Source organism: Danio rerio, chromosome 5 (genome assembly GCF_052040795.2).
Source record: "Danio rerio strain M-AB ecotype USA chromosome 5, GRCz13ab, whole genome shotgun sequence".
NCBI classification, from domain to species: domain Eukaryota; kingdom Metazoa; phylum Chordata; class Actinopteri; order Cypriniformes; family Danionidae; genus Danio; species Danio rerio.
Genome location: NC_141025.1, coordinates 31,890,705 through 31,907,021, shown reverse-complemented (window position 1 = coordinate 31,907,021; position 16,317 = coordinate 31,890,705). Strand labels below are relative to the sequence as shown.

The window sequence follows — 16,317 nt, the reverse complement described above, 5'->3', positions numbered from 1 at the left end:
GACCTTTCCCTCCTCGGCGTGTGTGTGTGCCTGTTCTGTGTTACTATGGCAACACCTCAGTGCTGGCGGACACTAGAAGGTCGATGATTCTACCGGTGCCATTCGGGGCATTTGCATCACCTTGTGTGGCATCGCCCACCGTTTTACACCATGATGCAACATGTAGTCAGACCTGCTGCACCTCAAATCCTCCATGACAGCTCGTTCTGAAAAGTTTCAAGGTGTTGCCATGTTCATGCATCTTTATCAGGCAGCAGAAGAGAAGATAGAGAGAAGAATTTAGGGCAAATCACATAAGTGCGGAATCGCCTGCCAAACACAGGATATAACTCACTAAAATGACAGCAGCTCTGTTACGTTATGCACACACTGACCTGCCAGTACCAGCCGCTTCCAGTTCAAAAAAATCTTTCCTTAACGTTAAATAAGGACATTCTTCCTTAATGGAATCAATCATTTCACCAAACAGGCCTGGCTTGAGCCTGTGGGAGTGTTTGGTGGGTGGTTGAGGTTGTGTGTTTGGCTGGCGTGAGGGTGGGCAGGTGCAGTCTCGGCTGAAAGAGGAGAAACGCAGCACCATCTGGCACAGGGATCCCCCTCCCAGTGGGAGGAGAGGGAGAGATGGAGGGATTGAGGGATGAGGGGCAATGGAGGAGTGTGACCAAGGTAATTAGTACGCTGCCTCAGATTAGACTAATGGAAAGAGGGCGGGAGGAGACGCTTCTGAGCCGAGAGAACGCCCACCTATATCTGCTAGAACCAGATGAGTAACTGAGAAGAAATAAAATCCATTTAAAGTGCTTCGAGTTTAGCAGGAGGCTTTTAAACAGCTAGACAGGACTTTATCTTTAGAATTAGGGATGTAATTGGGTAATATTAAATTCTGCTAGTGGGCTTTGGAATCTCAGTGGTACATACTGTGTGATATGAAAAATTAATGTTTGGATTGGGCAAATTTTTTACTTTTTTTCAAAAGTTTTAATTGTGCAATATTTAACTATTTTAGTTTGATGTAATATAAAATATTTTATTATCTCTGAATTTAGATGGGGCAGAACGCCGGCTTAGGGGTTAGCACTGTCACCTCACAGAAAGAAGGTCGCTGGTTCAAGTACCGGCTGGGTCATTTGGCATTTCTGTGTGGTTTACATGTTCTCCTCGTATTCGCGTTGGTTTCCTCTGGGTGCTCTGGTTTCCTCAACAAGTCCAAAGACATGTGCTATAGGTGAATTGAATGAGCTAAAATGGCTGCAGTGTATGTGTGCGAATGAGTGTGTATGATTGTTTCCCAGTGATGGGTTGCAGCTGGAAGGGCATCCGCTGCGTAAAAAACATATGCTGTATTAGTTGGTGGTTCATTTAACTCTAATAAATAAGGGACTAAGCCAGAGGAAAACGAACGAACAAGAATTTAGATATCGAATAGTTATCGCATGCTACTTAACCCCTTTATTATGTTATTAAGTACAATTTGTATGTTGTAGATGCATTGACCTGCATTGGATTTGATGTAAATCACGGGGTTACAATATGAAAAACACACCAAAATCAAATGAGAACAGTAAACTTTTTACATGAATAGTTAACGCAAATAATAAATAAAAAAATAATAATATATGAGAATATTATTTTTAAAATGGCATTTAAAAACTATTTTAACCCATCTCCCTCAATAATAGGTGTACTCTTTTAAAATTTAAATATTTTTTTCATTTTAATTTAAACCTTTAAGGTTTGGAAAAGGATATATTTCTAAATTATAAAAAATAAATATTAGATAGCATTACCTAACAAGGCAATATAGTTCATTTATATTCATTTAAAGGGATAGTTCTCTCAAAAATTATATTTCCAAACAAATATAAATGTGAGGAAATGTAATTTTTTTTTGGTGAACTATCCCTTTAAAACATTTTCAAACCAGAGTATATACAGGAATCAGAGAGTGAAATTCAATACTTTAAGACCTTTTTCAGACTCTTTCCATACATTAAGACCTTATTACCACATTTCAACTGGAAAAACTGGCGAGATTTTAACTTACAGTATATTTACTAAATATTATTGTAAGAAGTTAATAAAACTAAAACATTATTCATATACTGAATAAAAATCTAATAAATCGAGCTTATTCAGCAGTTTGGCGGCTTTAGAACTGCAAAAATAATGGGTTTGCCTTGGTTACAGAAGTAAACAAAGCAGCATGATGTCAAATCTAGTAGGATTTCATTGATTTCATAAACTACACAGCATCCTGATATTCGAAAATTTAATTGAGATTTAACTTTAGCATACAATCATACATTGCATAATCAAAAATGATATCAAATGTTATATCTTGCAAAATACTGTAGCATTTAAGACTTCTTAATACTTTTTTAGGGCCTTAAATTTCTCTACATTGATTAATCAACTTTTAATACTATAAGGCCCCGCGGACACCCTGTCAATCAATTATCGGTCATTCTATGGACCATTCCTCTCCACACAGTTCTATTAATCTGTATTTGACTCGGTGTTCAGTTGACACATGGAATTTCAGAATACTGGAGTAAGTTGCCGGATCTTTCTCCAGGCCAGAGCCGTGTTGGCCTGCATGGGTTTCCACCCCAAAGCAGTTAACCCCCTCACCTTGATGAGGTACGTTTTGGCTTTTTAGTTAATTTTTAATGTTTACTTATAAATGATTCAAATCTAAAGCTGAACTTACAATGAACAATGCATTTTAATTAATTAGCATTACACTAGATTTAAAGATTTGTTTATATTAATTAGACTTTACTGTAAAATAATCAACATTAACATTATATAAGCATTATGTGAATTAAAATGTATTTAAATATGGAAATCTTTAACAACTATTCATAAAATTAAATCAACAGTAACAAATTTATTGGATTCCTCATCCCCACATCTCCTATTATCTCATGAGATCATGTTGATATGGTTTGTTGCTATATTTGTGTGTGTGTATGTTGGCCAGCAATCTGAAGGGCTCTTGATCAGACCATTACTCCTTTTTTTTCTTTTAAGTGTAATTGCAGCTTTGGTGCTGCTGCCTTTAAATCACCCGTCTCTCATCTCCACATTCCTCCTTTCTGATCACTTTAAAGTGAAAAATTAAGCCTCCGGAGCTCTCAACTGTCAAACTCTTCTCAGACAAACACTTTGATCTTGTTTTTTATGGAAAAGCCGACTGAACTCAGACACTTCTAAATGTAGGAGAGTCTGTAAACAAGATCTGTGACTGACAGCCAATGAAATTAGACAAGAGCGATAGAGATCCAACACACTTGACGTTATTATCTCCGATGTTACATCTCTCTGAATCACTGAAGAGTGTTGTACGGATAAAGAGAGCGAGAGAGAAAGACATCCGCTTCACAGCTTTCCCACAATTCTCTCTCGCACCCAGAACAAACACCTAATGTCACCGAAATGTCTCTTAATTAACTTCGCCTGGCTTATTACGTCATGCTTTTTAAGGTCTTGTACAAACGCACACATGCAACGCAGGAGTGGCTGTGAGAAATAAAAATAGCAATTTGTTTCTGTTGTTGCGGTGGCTTTAGTCATCTTCGAGTTTCGTCTCGATGGCTTCGCGGTTTCCCGTCGCCACCCGTTTTGACTTGTCACTGGCACGTTGTAGCAAAGACGTCTTGAGAAGAAGCACTTAGGCAGGTGTAGGCTTGTCCACACATACAGTGACAAATGTAGCATTCCTGTCACACGAGTCTGGCCACCTGCTTGCATTCCAGTGCAGGATTTTTCTTACTGTCTGCAGCTCAAGGTACTTTCAGCGCTGTTTCTTTCTCTTTTCTGTTTCGTTTTTTGGGGATATATAAACACATTTGTTTCACTTCGACAGAATGTTTTTTAATTTTTTATATTATAAAGATTTTTTTTGCATTTCTATTTTTTAAGTCATATTTTATGCGCATTTGGTTTTATTTTTATTTGAAAATACCATTTAAAATTAATAGCCCCTGTTTATTTTTTTTCACAATTTCTATTTAAAGGAGAGAAGATTTTTTCAACACATTTATAAATACAATAGCTTTAATAACTAATTTCTATTAACTGTTTTGTTTTATCTTTGCCATGATGACAGTAAATAACATTTGACTAGATATTTTTAAGACGCTTCTATACAGCCTGTGACATTTAAAGGCTTAACTAGGTTAATTAGGTTAACTAGGCAGTTTAGAGTAATTAGACAAGTTATTGTATAATGATGGTTTGTTTTGTAGACGATAAAAAATTGCTAAAAGTTAATAATATTGACCTTAAAATGGTTTTTAAAAAAATTAAAAACTGCTTTTATTCTAGCCAAAATAAAACAAATAAGACTTTCTCCAGAAGAAAAAATATTTTCAGACATTCTGTGAACATTTCCTTGCTCTGTTAAACATCATTCGGGAAATATTTAAAAAAGAACATTTTCAAAGGGGGGCTAATAATTCTGTTAAAAATATTTATTTATTTATACTTATAACAATATATATGCTTAGTATTTTTTTCCAATAATGTATTAAATTATAATACATTTAATTCATTTATATCATATAAACAAGCTAAATATATTTGAAAACGAATATTATTTGTAATAATAATATTACAAATAATATAAATTTTTATTAAATACATTTTTTATGCGCATTTACTTTTGTTTTTATTTAAAAATACTCATAAGATTATATATAACAATTATTTTATGTAACAATATGAAGAGTTCAGATGGAAAGTCTCTAAATGCTATCAGAAATATTCTTCCCAAATTGGCATTATTCTATTTTTTTCCCGTGTAGTTTCAAATATATTTAACTGTTATGGAGATGAATAGATTATTTTCATAGCCTTTAAAGTCAAATAACAGCATATAAACATAGAAGACTAGGAAAAATGCTTATTTTAGAAGAACATTTCAGATATATATTTGTACAATTTTTTTTATTTATATTGATAAATAATTTCTATGATAAATAAGCTAAACAGAGTGTTAAACTAACAATACTTGTATTAATGGTAATGATGATAATAATAATAATAATAATAATAATAATAGTAATAGTAATATAAACAATAATAATATAAATAATAATAATAATAATAATAATAATAATTATTATTATTATTATTAATAATATTATTAAAACTATTATTAAATTTTTATTATTTCAGTGTTACATTTTTCATTTTATGAAAGGTGTTAATTTTGGCTAATTACTGCTGCTATCAAATTGCAAATCGTTAGCAGCATATCATTACAGCGTGTATTTTAATATAAGTGCATCACTATTTTAGACAAAAGATTATGATTTATGTTTATAACAAGTACCAATAAATCATGCACAGTAAATCCAGTAACATTTATAAAGTCAATAGAGACAATTTTATAATGACTACAGACTCGCACGTAAGCCTATGATTGCTCTGCTAAAAAGGATCAGAAGGAAACGTAATAAGGAACACCAGTAAATAACTTCAGTTCTTGAAAAGGCTTAGTCTGAAAGGTAATTCATGTAATAACTGTATTTCTTCAGTAACCCAGCTTCACTCAAACTGTTGCGCTTAAAGGCCAAAATTTACATCAGAGTGTGAATAGTAATCTGTCTCTGTCTGTATTCCTCAGGTGTCCTGCTTGACATACAGAAACAATTCAAAGTTGGTGACAGCAGTGCGGGCTTGCTGCAAACAGGTAATTCTCTCATAATCCCATAATTATGTGGTTTTGCAATCATGCAGTGAGCACACACACACTCATGGACTTATATCAGTGACACGTGGTGGAAGCAAACACTGAAATCCACTAAGCTCCCTGCAGTTGAAGTGACAGGGGTAACAAAGGAGAGAGAGAAAAAACACTACGGATGATGTGCTCAGGCTTCACCTCTCCTTCCTAAAGCCAGTGTAATTGACTGTGCTGGAAGCACTTGTTTTGGGTTTAACAAAACAGCGAACTGCTACAGTGGATTGGATTAAATGTTAACTGCCCGACACTGCAAAGACATTACATACATTTTCCATTTAACAGTATTAAAATGCCACAGTATGGTCTAGTGAAACAGGTACAAGGGGAAGCTGTAAAAGTAGTTTTTTTTTAGTCTGTCTGTTACAGGAAATTGTAAAGCCCAAATTATACTTTACTATTCTACGTATGCACATAAACGCACTTCAGAATCTCATGTGTCCAGTCTCTATGCTGTTTTGTGGATGTTGTTCTTGCCTGTAAATAAAAAAACTAGGCCAGTTGTAGAAAACTAATTACTGAAAAATAAAATAAAATAAAATAAATAAAATTCCAAAATATATTTTTAAATACATTAAAATAAAATAATAATAAATAGTTGATAATAATGATAAAAATAAGAAAAAAGAAAATAATATAAAAGAAAAGAAAACAAAAGAAAATAAAAGAAAATTCAAAATAATTAAAAAAATATATTAAATAAAATTATAATAAATTGCTGCTAATAATAATAAAAATAGAAAGAAAAGAAATTATATTTTAAAATATATTAAAATAAAATTATAATAAGATATTGATAGTAATGATAAAATAATAATAAAATTAAATAAAAAAAAACAAAATACAATAAAAAGAAAAGAAAAAAGAAAAAAGAAAGCAAAAGCAAATTAAAAAAATATTTTTAAATATATTAAAATTAAAAATAATAAATTGCTGATAAATATAGACTATAATGTAAAAATAATAATAAAAGAAAAAAGAAAATAATATAAAAGAAAAGAACAGCAAAAGAAAAGGAAAAAATTTAAAAATATTTTCAAATTTAAATAAAATGCTCATAATAATAATTAAAATAATTAATTAATTAAAATAAAGACAAAGTAATGTAAAGTAAAATAAAACAAAAAACACAATGGTGATAACAACAACAACAACAACAACAACAATAATAGTGATTGCAAAGTTTCAAATGATTACAAAAGTTAGTTGGCATGCATACTACTATTCCAGCAACAAAAATGGTGTCCTAAAACATACAGTTAAGCACAAAAATATAAGAATATTTAATTATTTTTCATTATTTTCCCATGTGATGTTTAACAGAGCAAGGACATATCCACACATGTCCTGTTAAATGTTTGTTCTTCTGGAGAAAGTCTAGTATCTTTCAAAATAATAAGTAATACAGTCATCATGACAAAGACAAAATTAGTTGTTTAAGCTATTATGTTTTTAAAAAGTGCTGAACAATCTCTCCATTAGACACTACTTGGGGAATATTATTCCCATTTGTACTTTAGCTCTTAGTAAAACAGGCTGTGTGAATACTGTAATAAGTAAAATCACCTCAGGGACAACTGTACACTTACACTATGATAGCAAATTCATAAAAAAACGAAATCTACTTTAGACTACTATAGAATGAATGCCCAACACTGAAAACCCATCTCAATTTCTTTTAAATGGCTGTGAAAGGACAGACACAGAGCTCTTGTTAACCAAGCAATGTATGCGGTCCAATCTCCTAACGTTTATAATGGCTAAAATTCAATAATGACTTATAATCGTCCACTCGTTATATGCAGATGACAGTGATGTGTAACGCATTATGATATCATTAAAGGTTATTTGTGGTGGGTGTAAACAGAGGGCTCAGTGTTCAAACAGGGGTTTTAGGGGCTCTTTGGGTTGGGCTTCCTGAACTGGGCAGAGCTCACGTCAAATGGCTTTTGTGAAGGAGACTCACTGTGTGTGGAGGTCCTATTGGAGCCCTCTGAACACTAAAAAACACACACATACACGCATAAACTGAACTTACCTAAGCCAGCATGCACACAGACTCACTGTCAGACACGTCATAAGCAGAGGCAAGAACATACACAACAAACACACGTGCTCATGCACACGCACACACACACACACACACACAGAGTATATACAGAGGCTCATTGAGACGTTGCATAGTCGGGGATGTCTGGGATTCAGATCCAGCTCAGTGTTTATCTATTGCCCCCATTCATTTGGTTTGAAAATATTAGAATAACTGGACCATGGAGACTTTGACACATAAAACTTTCAGTATTTAAAGAGAGAGATATTTTGATTCTGGGTGAAATAAATCTACAGGTCTACTGCTCCTTTTAAAACATAATTAATTTACCTGAGAAAAGAAAACACGTTTTGTTTATGGAAATATTCATTTTGTGAGGGTCACACTTAAGGCAAGAAAGAAAAAAAATGAAAACGCAGTGTGTAAGGCAAATATATTTTTTATATATTTTTTAGATTATTTTATTATGTATATATAATAATAACAAAATTATTTGACTAAATATTTAATTTCTAAATAAATATAAATATTATTTTTGTTTTGTTATTTTGTAACCAATATATTTTAACAGATTTTTTATATTTTAAGTTTTATAAATATTTGTATTATTTTATTGTATTATTTATTTAATCGATCATTTAAATTATTATTGATAATATATACATTATTTATATATTGTATATTGTATATATTATTATATACGATATTTATTTTTGTGTAAACGAATGCTAAAATATAGTTTTGCTAAAAACGAATGCAAAAATATTCTTGATGAAAAAAAACAGTACTTATTTGAAATCAATTTTTCCAAAGAAGTTGATAAACCCTAGCTGATTAAAAGAACTTAAATATTTTAAATACTAACTAGATTACTAGTTATATTAAGCATTTGCAAATTTGTTTATTATTGTTTGTTAATAACTCATTTTAATTCGGTATTAACCATCTTTTAAATACTAACTTGTTTTATACACACGGCTTGACATTAAGTTTTTTGATCACCAGCCACTTTGGCTAGAAGATTTTAAACATTTCAGTCACTCGACATTTTCACTAGCCACACTTTTGTTGTTGGGAAAATCTATTTTATATGCATAAATTAGACTTTGACATGCTGAAATTACTTAGACTTTGTGTTATGTCCACATGCATCCTCATTCATACTTTTTTTTGTGTTGTGTATGTTATTATATTTATCTTCTATAAATATATTATATTTATCTTGCTCAATAAGCATGAGCAAATTAAGGATTTACCAAATTTAACTTTGAACACACCAAAAATAATAAATAATTATTTCTTAGCCACAAATTTTAAATATTGTGACAAGCAAAATAAAAGGCACAGTAATCTGTCCCTGCTAAAGGTCCCAGATCACCAGTTAACTACACATAAATAGGGAGTGATCTCATATTAATGCAATGTTATTGTTAAAAAAATTATAATTAAAACATATTAACAAATAACGGGAGCGTGCACACTTGTTAAAGTGTGATGTGATGCACGTGAGTGATCATCCTCTTATTCGGTATTCACCTGCTTTCTTTTGCTTACACGAACATAATTATTTTTGTCAGTCATGCTGCTTTTCGATTCTAAGATCCCATTTGCATGCATATTTGGCCATTCTTATTGTCATTTTCAACCAGCCAAAGAGGCTAGTTGGAGTGTCTGTCTAACTTGCCACAGCTGAAATCAACTCATCTCATTTTGCGGGTTGGCAGGTGGCAATGTCCGAGTCCTGCTTACAAAATTTAGACAGAAAAGTCAGAAAAAAAGTAGGAGAAAGTTACATAAAACTCTGCTGATACTTTGGGACTTTCTAAATGAGGCATCCAGCTTTATTCAGCTCAATTACATTATATAAGTGCCTGCAGAGATGAGTGAGATGTACAGCGGAAAGCCTTCATTCTGTCAGGCAGTGAGACAGAACTCTGTTTTTGCTTAGCTGACCAATTTAGACTGTACTGTCACTCACTGACGAAAATATGTTTTTGATTAGTCTAAAATTGGTAGCAAATAAACATTATGATTATGCTTGACTCAGGCTAACCATGAAGTGAATGACTGGTTAAAAACTTTCTATAGCTTTATTCACAGTGGGCAAGTGGTGTTTCTTTTCACGCTTTGACAGCATGGCAGCCAATTACTGGTCTATATGTTATAAGTGGAATGATGATGGAGAGTCACTCTCTACCTAGGGGTAAAATTTGAGGTGGAGAGCCTAAAATCGTCAGGGAACCTAAAATCGGACAAAATTAGGCTACATTTACGCGTAAACCATGTAGGCAAAAAGAGAAAAACATTTTCCTTGCATTTTTAAAAGGTTTTTTGTCTAAACAACAGCAATTTCAAAACAATTTGCCTTTACACATATCACAAAGGAGGGTAAAAATGCTGCATTTCGTATGCCAGGCCATTATTTGCTGCTGTCATCTTGTTAGTGAACAGTACCTGTAGGCAAAATAACGACATGAAATCTCTGTTTAATTTCCTGCGTAAGATGTGTCTCCGCTTTTGATTGTGATGTGATGCAGGTTTGTTTGCGCTTGCAATTAATCTACAGCTCCATGAACATGTACTGTGAACAAGCTTGATGACGTGGTTTTCAAAAAGTCTTTTTTCTGGTATTTACATGGACAAGACAATGGCGACATTTTCAAAAACTTCCACTTTGAAACCAGATTTGTGCTTTTTTAGTTACAAAACTGGTGTTGTCATATAAACAAAAAGGCAAAATGCAAAAATAATAATAATAATAAAATTTCGAGTGAAAACCTTTTGTTTCTTCAAAACAAATAACTAATGGTCAGAAGTCTTTTTAGAACATGCAAAAAGAAACACACAATTGAAATGAAACGGTATAATTAACTTTTTCTTTTAACTTTTTTTTTTTCGTTATAAATGTAAAAATGTAGGGTTGCCTTTTATGGAATTAGATTTGTGCCAAATAAAACCCTTTACGTTATATCAATAATTCAAAGCAAACCACGTCCTGAACCACATCCTGTATCGCTTAGAAAAATATGAACAGGGAGAAGTGGCTTTGTTAAGCAGTGCATGTGGTGAGTGTTTAGTGTGGAGAAAGTAGCTGTAGCAGGTTTAGTTTGGCCTCTGATCCCAGTTTGACCTCAGTCTTCACACGACGCAACGAAATTTCAGATGCTCTGCCCACTGGCTGAGAACCTTAGTGTGAAAAGTTTGTCAAATGGATGGTGTGTTTTCTATTGTAATGCTTTTCTGATTTGTTGTGGGTTTGTGAACAACTAAGATAGCTTTCCTTTAGAAAGGATAATACACCAAAACATGATTATTTACTCACTCTCCACTTTAATATTTGAGCTCCTTCTTTTTTCATCTTTTGTTGGACATGAACAAAGATTTGAATGTCATAAAAGTTCAAAAGACTTATAATAACCCTTTCAACGAGTGCCCTATAAAGGGTTAAAATATTATATTATATCATACACTCTCAGAAATAACAGTACTGGAGCTGTCACTGGGGTGGTACCTTTTTAAAAGGTATACATTTACAACTAAAGGGTCCTTAATAAAAGCTCAAGAGTACATATTAGTACCTTTATTTCTCTGTTATATCTGCCATATATATCTGTTTTGGATAGCAAAGTATTTAAAATCACAATATTTGTATTTTTTTGGACGTAAATCCTTAAATTGAATCTTTTTAATATTGAATTTTCTTTAAATAACTCGTAAATATGGCTGACAAGATGTTTGTCAAATAAACTAACTATACTGAATGACATTTCTATGAGTGTCTTAAAATTAAAACTGAAAAATGTACGCAAGTCTTTATAATTTATTCAGAAAAAAAAAATAAATGAAACAGAATATCTAATGTGCAGGGTGAAAACTCCTTTTCGTCTTTAACCCTGTTTATCTTCGATGCGTTTGCTAATTCGCTTGAGTGCGCATGGCGAATGTGACGTCATTGCAGTGTTTGCGAAGGCTTGCTTTGGGAGCGCACGGCATGATTTCGGCTGGAGGAGCACACAACTCTTTTTGAGACTCGAGCAAACATTTCGCAAGGCGACGCATTTGATTTGTCTGAAACAGGTATGAATGTACAGTCATCTTTATGATCCTTCCATGCGTGATCATAGGGATAACCAGATGGCCAATAATATTTTTTCTAGAAATTGCAACAGCCGTGGAAAAGGAGAAAAGTTTCTGTGAAAGTTTAGAAAAACCTGAGGGATAAGTTATATAATTAATAAACCAAAAAGAGAGGCCATGGCAAAAGTGGAGACCCAGGTGGTTTCAATATTACACAATACGTTTTTCCACCATTGTTACACTGTTGTATATATTCCAATTTTGAATTTAAAACAATTTAATAGTTTCAAAACTAAAATGAAGTAACAAAATTATTTCTTTGATAACTGGAAAAGAATATTTGAACTGGTTTACAATATACTGATGCCCTGTTTTACTAGGCTTTATTGGTGATAATTTTTTTATTCTTTCCATAATAAAAAATATATTTGTCAAACAACCCAAGATCCTCTTGTCATTAATATATTAATAAACTTTAATAGGTAGAACTGTCCGAGATATGAACAAAAGCAAGTGATGCATCAAAGTTTGATTTAAAAAATATTAAATGGTTATAAAAATCTTTATAATCATTACAATAATTTATAAAAATAATAAAAAATAATTTGTTTAAAAATTTGGAATGATATTAATGATATGACATAGTTTCAGCAACTTCCTATTTCTATGTTTATCCGTCTGATTTTATGGTGGGTTTCTTTTGACCGCCGCTGTCGTTAAAAGAATATCACAACAGCGACGCATCAAGAATAAAACCCTTGCCCATTTCATGAGGTGCGCGTGCTGTCAGCGGAGGTGTGTATTGTGGCGCCAGGCAAAAGAATAAATCAGGTTTAAGAGATTAACAAAGATTATTGAGGTTTCGATATTTTCATTAAACATTTCTAATGCTTTTTAAAGAATACACTTCTTTTAGATACACATACGCATGTACATTTGACAAAACTAACCTTCTTCAAACCTACATACTTTGGCAGGATGTCTCACAGTCAACAGACAATATAAAGAGATGTTGAGATTCATGTTTTCAGGAATGTCTTGAGAAATATGTGACTAAGGAAGGCTACCAAAACAGGAGGTGAAATATAGTGACATGTTGGGAGGAAGAAGCTTTTCATAACATAATTACACTCGCAGGCCAGTTTTGTGAGAGCCGATCTGTCATGACTCTGTGCCATTGTCATAACAAAAGGAAGTAAATATACAGTAAATCACTGAATGATGGTCTGTGGGAAGACTTGAGTATCAGGTACCGCAACAATGAGGTCATGCCGCAAACAAAGCGAGATTCAGGCCTCGTGCATCATTAATTTAATGCGCCGAGTACCAAAACACTCATATTAGCAAACGGAGTAGCTTTAGTACCTAACGTTCCCTGCAGAAATATTTCACATATGCAAAGTAATGGTTATATGATACATGTCTGGTTTGTGTCCTTCAGGTGATGCCCAGTGTCACATTTCCAGACAAATGTGTGTCCATACTTGATATTGACACACAGGCTTGCTCTCGTGTAACCTTATGAGGGCAATATTGACTTTAAACGATGTGGTTTTGCCTTTGGCTCTCATACCTGTCAATCACCTCCATGTCAACAAAGACAAGTCGTCTAGATTTGATCCCTAGTACTTCAGTTTCTTTAAACCAAACCTTTATTCAACTGAGAGATATTTATTTCTGATAACCTACAAAGAACAATTATTGGTCGCACAGAAAAAGTAATTGACTGTTTGCTAGCCATAACAGTCGCAGGCGGTCCTGGACGTCTGCGAGATAGATAGGAAATGGAAATACTGAAGATTGAATAAGGAAAGAGAGAGGGTTAACGTGGATGTTATTACTGTCCCGAGGGCCTCCTCTTGCTCTTTTGTTTGCTAGGTGACATCGGCATTTTAAGGGTGGGTGTGGGGAATCTGGAAGGCCCTCTCTGCGTCCCGAAGAGAAATATTTACTGAAGATGGATGGAGATGATCTTAGTCAGGTGCACGTTAAAATTTCATGAGGTCTTCGGCGGGTCAGATTTGTGAGAGTAGTGGGTGGTCTTCAGTCTTATGAAACCTGAAACCTGAACTGATGTTTAATGTGAAAAAGGTTTTCAGTTGCTCTGATGTTGACGATTGATGACGACAGCTGTCTTAACCTATTAATCGCAACTTCTTCAAGCCCTGAAAGCTTCTCTTTGGTTGAAAACAGCAGGATTATTAGTGCTAGTTTGAGAAGATGATTGACTTGAGATGATTGGGTTATGCACTAAGCCATATTGGGTTTTCAGGTTTATTTAGTTTAATCACACAGCTCTTGTTCGAAGTGCTTGTTAATGTTTTGGCTACAGGTTCCCGTCAAATGAGCGTACCACATGTAACAGTTAAATATAAATCCATGTACAGTATAGGAGAAAAAAGCTTTTTAGAAATGTAATAGAAAACATCTGAACGCATATGCAGGAAGCATGTTCCGTCTAAAGTGTGGTTATTACAGTTTTGGGTTTTTTAATGAGTTTTTATTGCTGTACAATTTTAAAATTTGCTTTACATTTCAGTTTAGTTTTAGTTTGTTTCATTAGTGATTTTGTTAGTTTTGTTTTTTTATTTTGTCAACACATTTCTACTTGGTTTTCATACATATAGTTTAACGTTCAGTAATTTTAGTGTAACAGAGTAAACAGGACACACTCTGTGTCGACCAGAGCAAAAATGTACAACATAGGCTCATTCTGAAAACGTACCCCTATAGACATTTATGTAGATCGTAAATTATGTAGCCAGAAATATGTATGGCTGCATTTAGTCTTTAAATATATACACTAAGGGGGGTACGATGCTAAAAGCAGGCCGCCGACCTACGTATGAACGGCTTTCCCACTGTAATCGGTTTGTCCAGTGGCTCGCAACGTAGGTTGGCGGACTTAAGACGCAGAGAGGAGTTCAAGTCTAGCCAACAATGGTTCCAGAAAGCATTTAAGACAAAAACTAAATCCAAAAAATAAAAAAACAAGTAAATAACACCGTGAGAATGTGGTAAAACCTAAAAACGTGGTAAAAATAAGGAGGTTGTTTTTTGGGATTGCTTTTCAAAACGCTGTTGGTTGGGTTTAGGGAAGTGGGTGGGCACTGGTCAATCAGTACTTTTTAAAACACCATCGGTTGGGTTTAGAGAAGGGGGTGGGTGGGGTTCATGGTCGGTTGGTCAGTCAGTCAGTCGACAGCGGCCTTTAATGGATTTACAAGAGCAGGCACCAATGGCACTCACAAAAGAAATTTGAGATTTTAAAAAGCGTACACAAAATGTATATAGAGCAACATTTTTAGTTTTTTTTTGTGACTTAGTTTCAGGCAATGTGTGTTTTAATTTCAGTTGTTTAAATTTGAGGTTCAATAAATAATCATAGAGAGTAGATAGTGTGTTTTTCCTTCAATGATTTTAAAATCAAGTAATGCGCCCTTCATTCAAAAATCTGTCACTTGTAATATGTGAGCATATCTACTGTACCAAACTTATCAGTGAACTATGAGGGCAAAAAAAATAAAATAAATAAGTAAAATAATCATTCAATAACCACAAACAAATCGTTAAATTAATCGAGATTTGGTTTTTAGGCCAAATCGCCCAGCCCTATTTAAAACTACATTCATATAGATTTTCAGTAATTATTGTTTCATCTAGTTATAGTTTATATTATATTTCAGTTAGCAATTTTTTAACCAATAGTTTAATTTTTGTTAAATAACCGTGGTCTGCAGCACTTAATAGAAATGACCAAACAATAGAGTTATAGCACCAATAGAAAACACTAACTAATTTTGATGAGAAGCAAAATTTGTTTCAAACCGTTCGTAAATTATGTTTCCGTTATGTTTCAAACCTCTGCCCACAACATAGATCCTCTAATTAGACTGTATAGCTCTTTAGGTCAAGAGGTCAGTGCCCTTCGGTCAAAGATGGCAGCCCTTGTCTGCATGTGAGGTGTGTGTCTGCCTTTGCCTCCAATTCCATCTGTCACAGCAGGAGCGAACACTGCTTTTGAGTCCTGACACGACTCCGTTGCACCAGTGTCTCCGTCTAGCCCCTATGTCTGGGCCATGCGTCTTATATAGCAGCAGTCTGTGGCCAGTCAGTCAGCCTGTGAGTGGCCCAGGTGCACAAATACATCCAGCCGGAGCAAGAATGCGCTATACTGAGAAGACATTTCAGTGTTGTCAGGATATTGGCTTACATTGCCACAAGTTATTAAAAGACTTTTTTTTTTTACGAAAAAGTGAGATGTCAACCGCAGACATACAGGACTCCTGTAGTACTGTACTTCCACTGCCTGTTTACACAGCCACAATTGTCCCCCTCTCGGCTTTCGTTTTTTAACTGTAGATCAAGCAGTTTCTGATTTCTTTGGCCAAGATGGCCAGGAGCTACTTTATCTGTGTGTTATCAGCTGTTCACACTCAGA

The 16,317-nt window shown here is 33.7% G+C and overlaps 1 protein-coding gene and 1 long non-coding RNA gene across 10 annotated transcripts in view; one reads left to right on the top strand and one right to left on the bottom strand.

Annotated features, from left to right (window-relative positions):
* LOC147844013 (uncharacterized) overlaps positions 1-16,317 on the bottom strand; it is a 187,318-nt gene that overhangs the window by 72,607 nt on the left and 98,394 nt on the right. The window lies entirely within an intron of this gene.
* Positions 1-16,317, top strand: part of spns2 (SPNS lysolipid transporter 2, sphingosine-1-phosphate) — a 116,904-nt gene that overhangs the window by 27,831 nt on the left and 72,756 nt on the right. For 3 of the 4 annotated variants that reach the window (XR_015490446.1, XR_015490447.1, NM_001083847.1), the window contains 1 exon segment: positions 5,633-5,698. Coding sequence is in view for 2 of the 4 variants with exons in the window: in NM_001083847.1 (NP_001077316.1) it covers positions 5,633-5,698 (66 nt within the window). In the remaining 2 variants the exon portion in view is untranslated. 4 annotated transcript variants of the gene reach the window in all.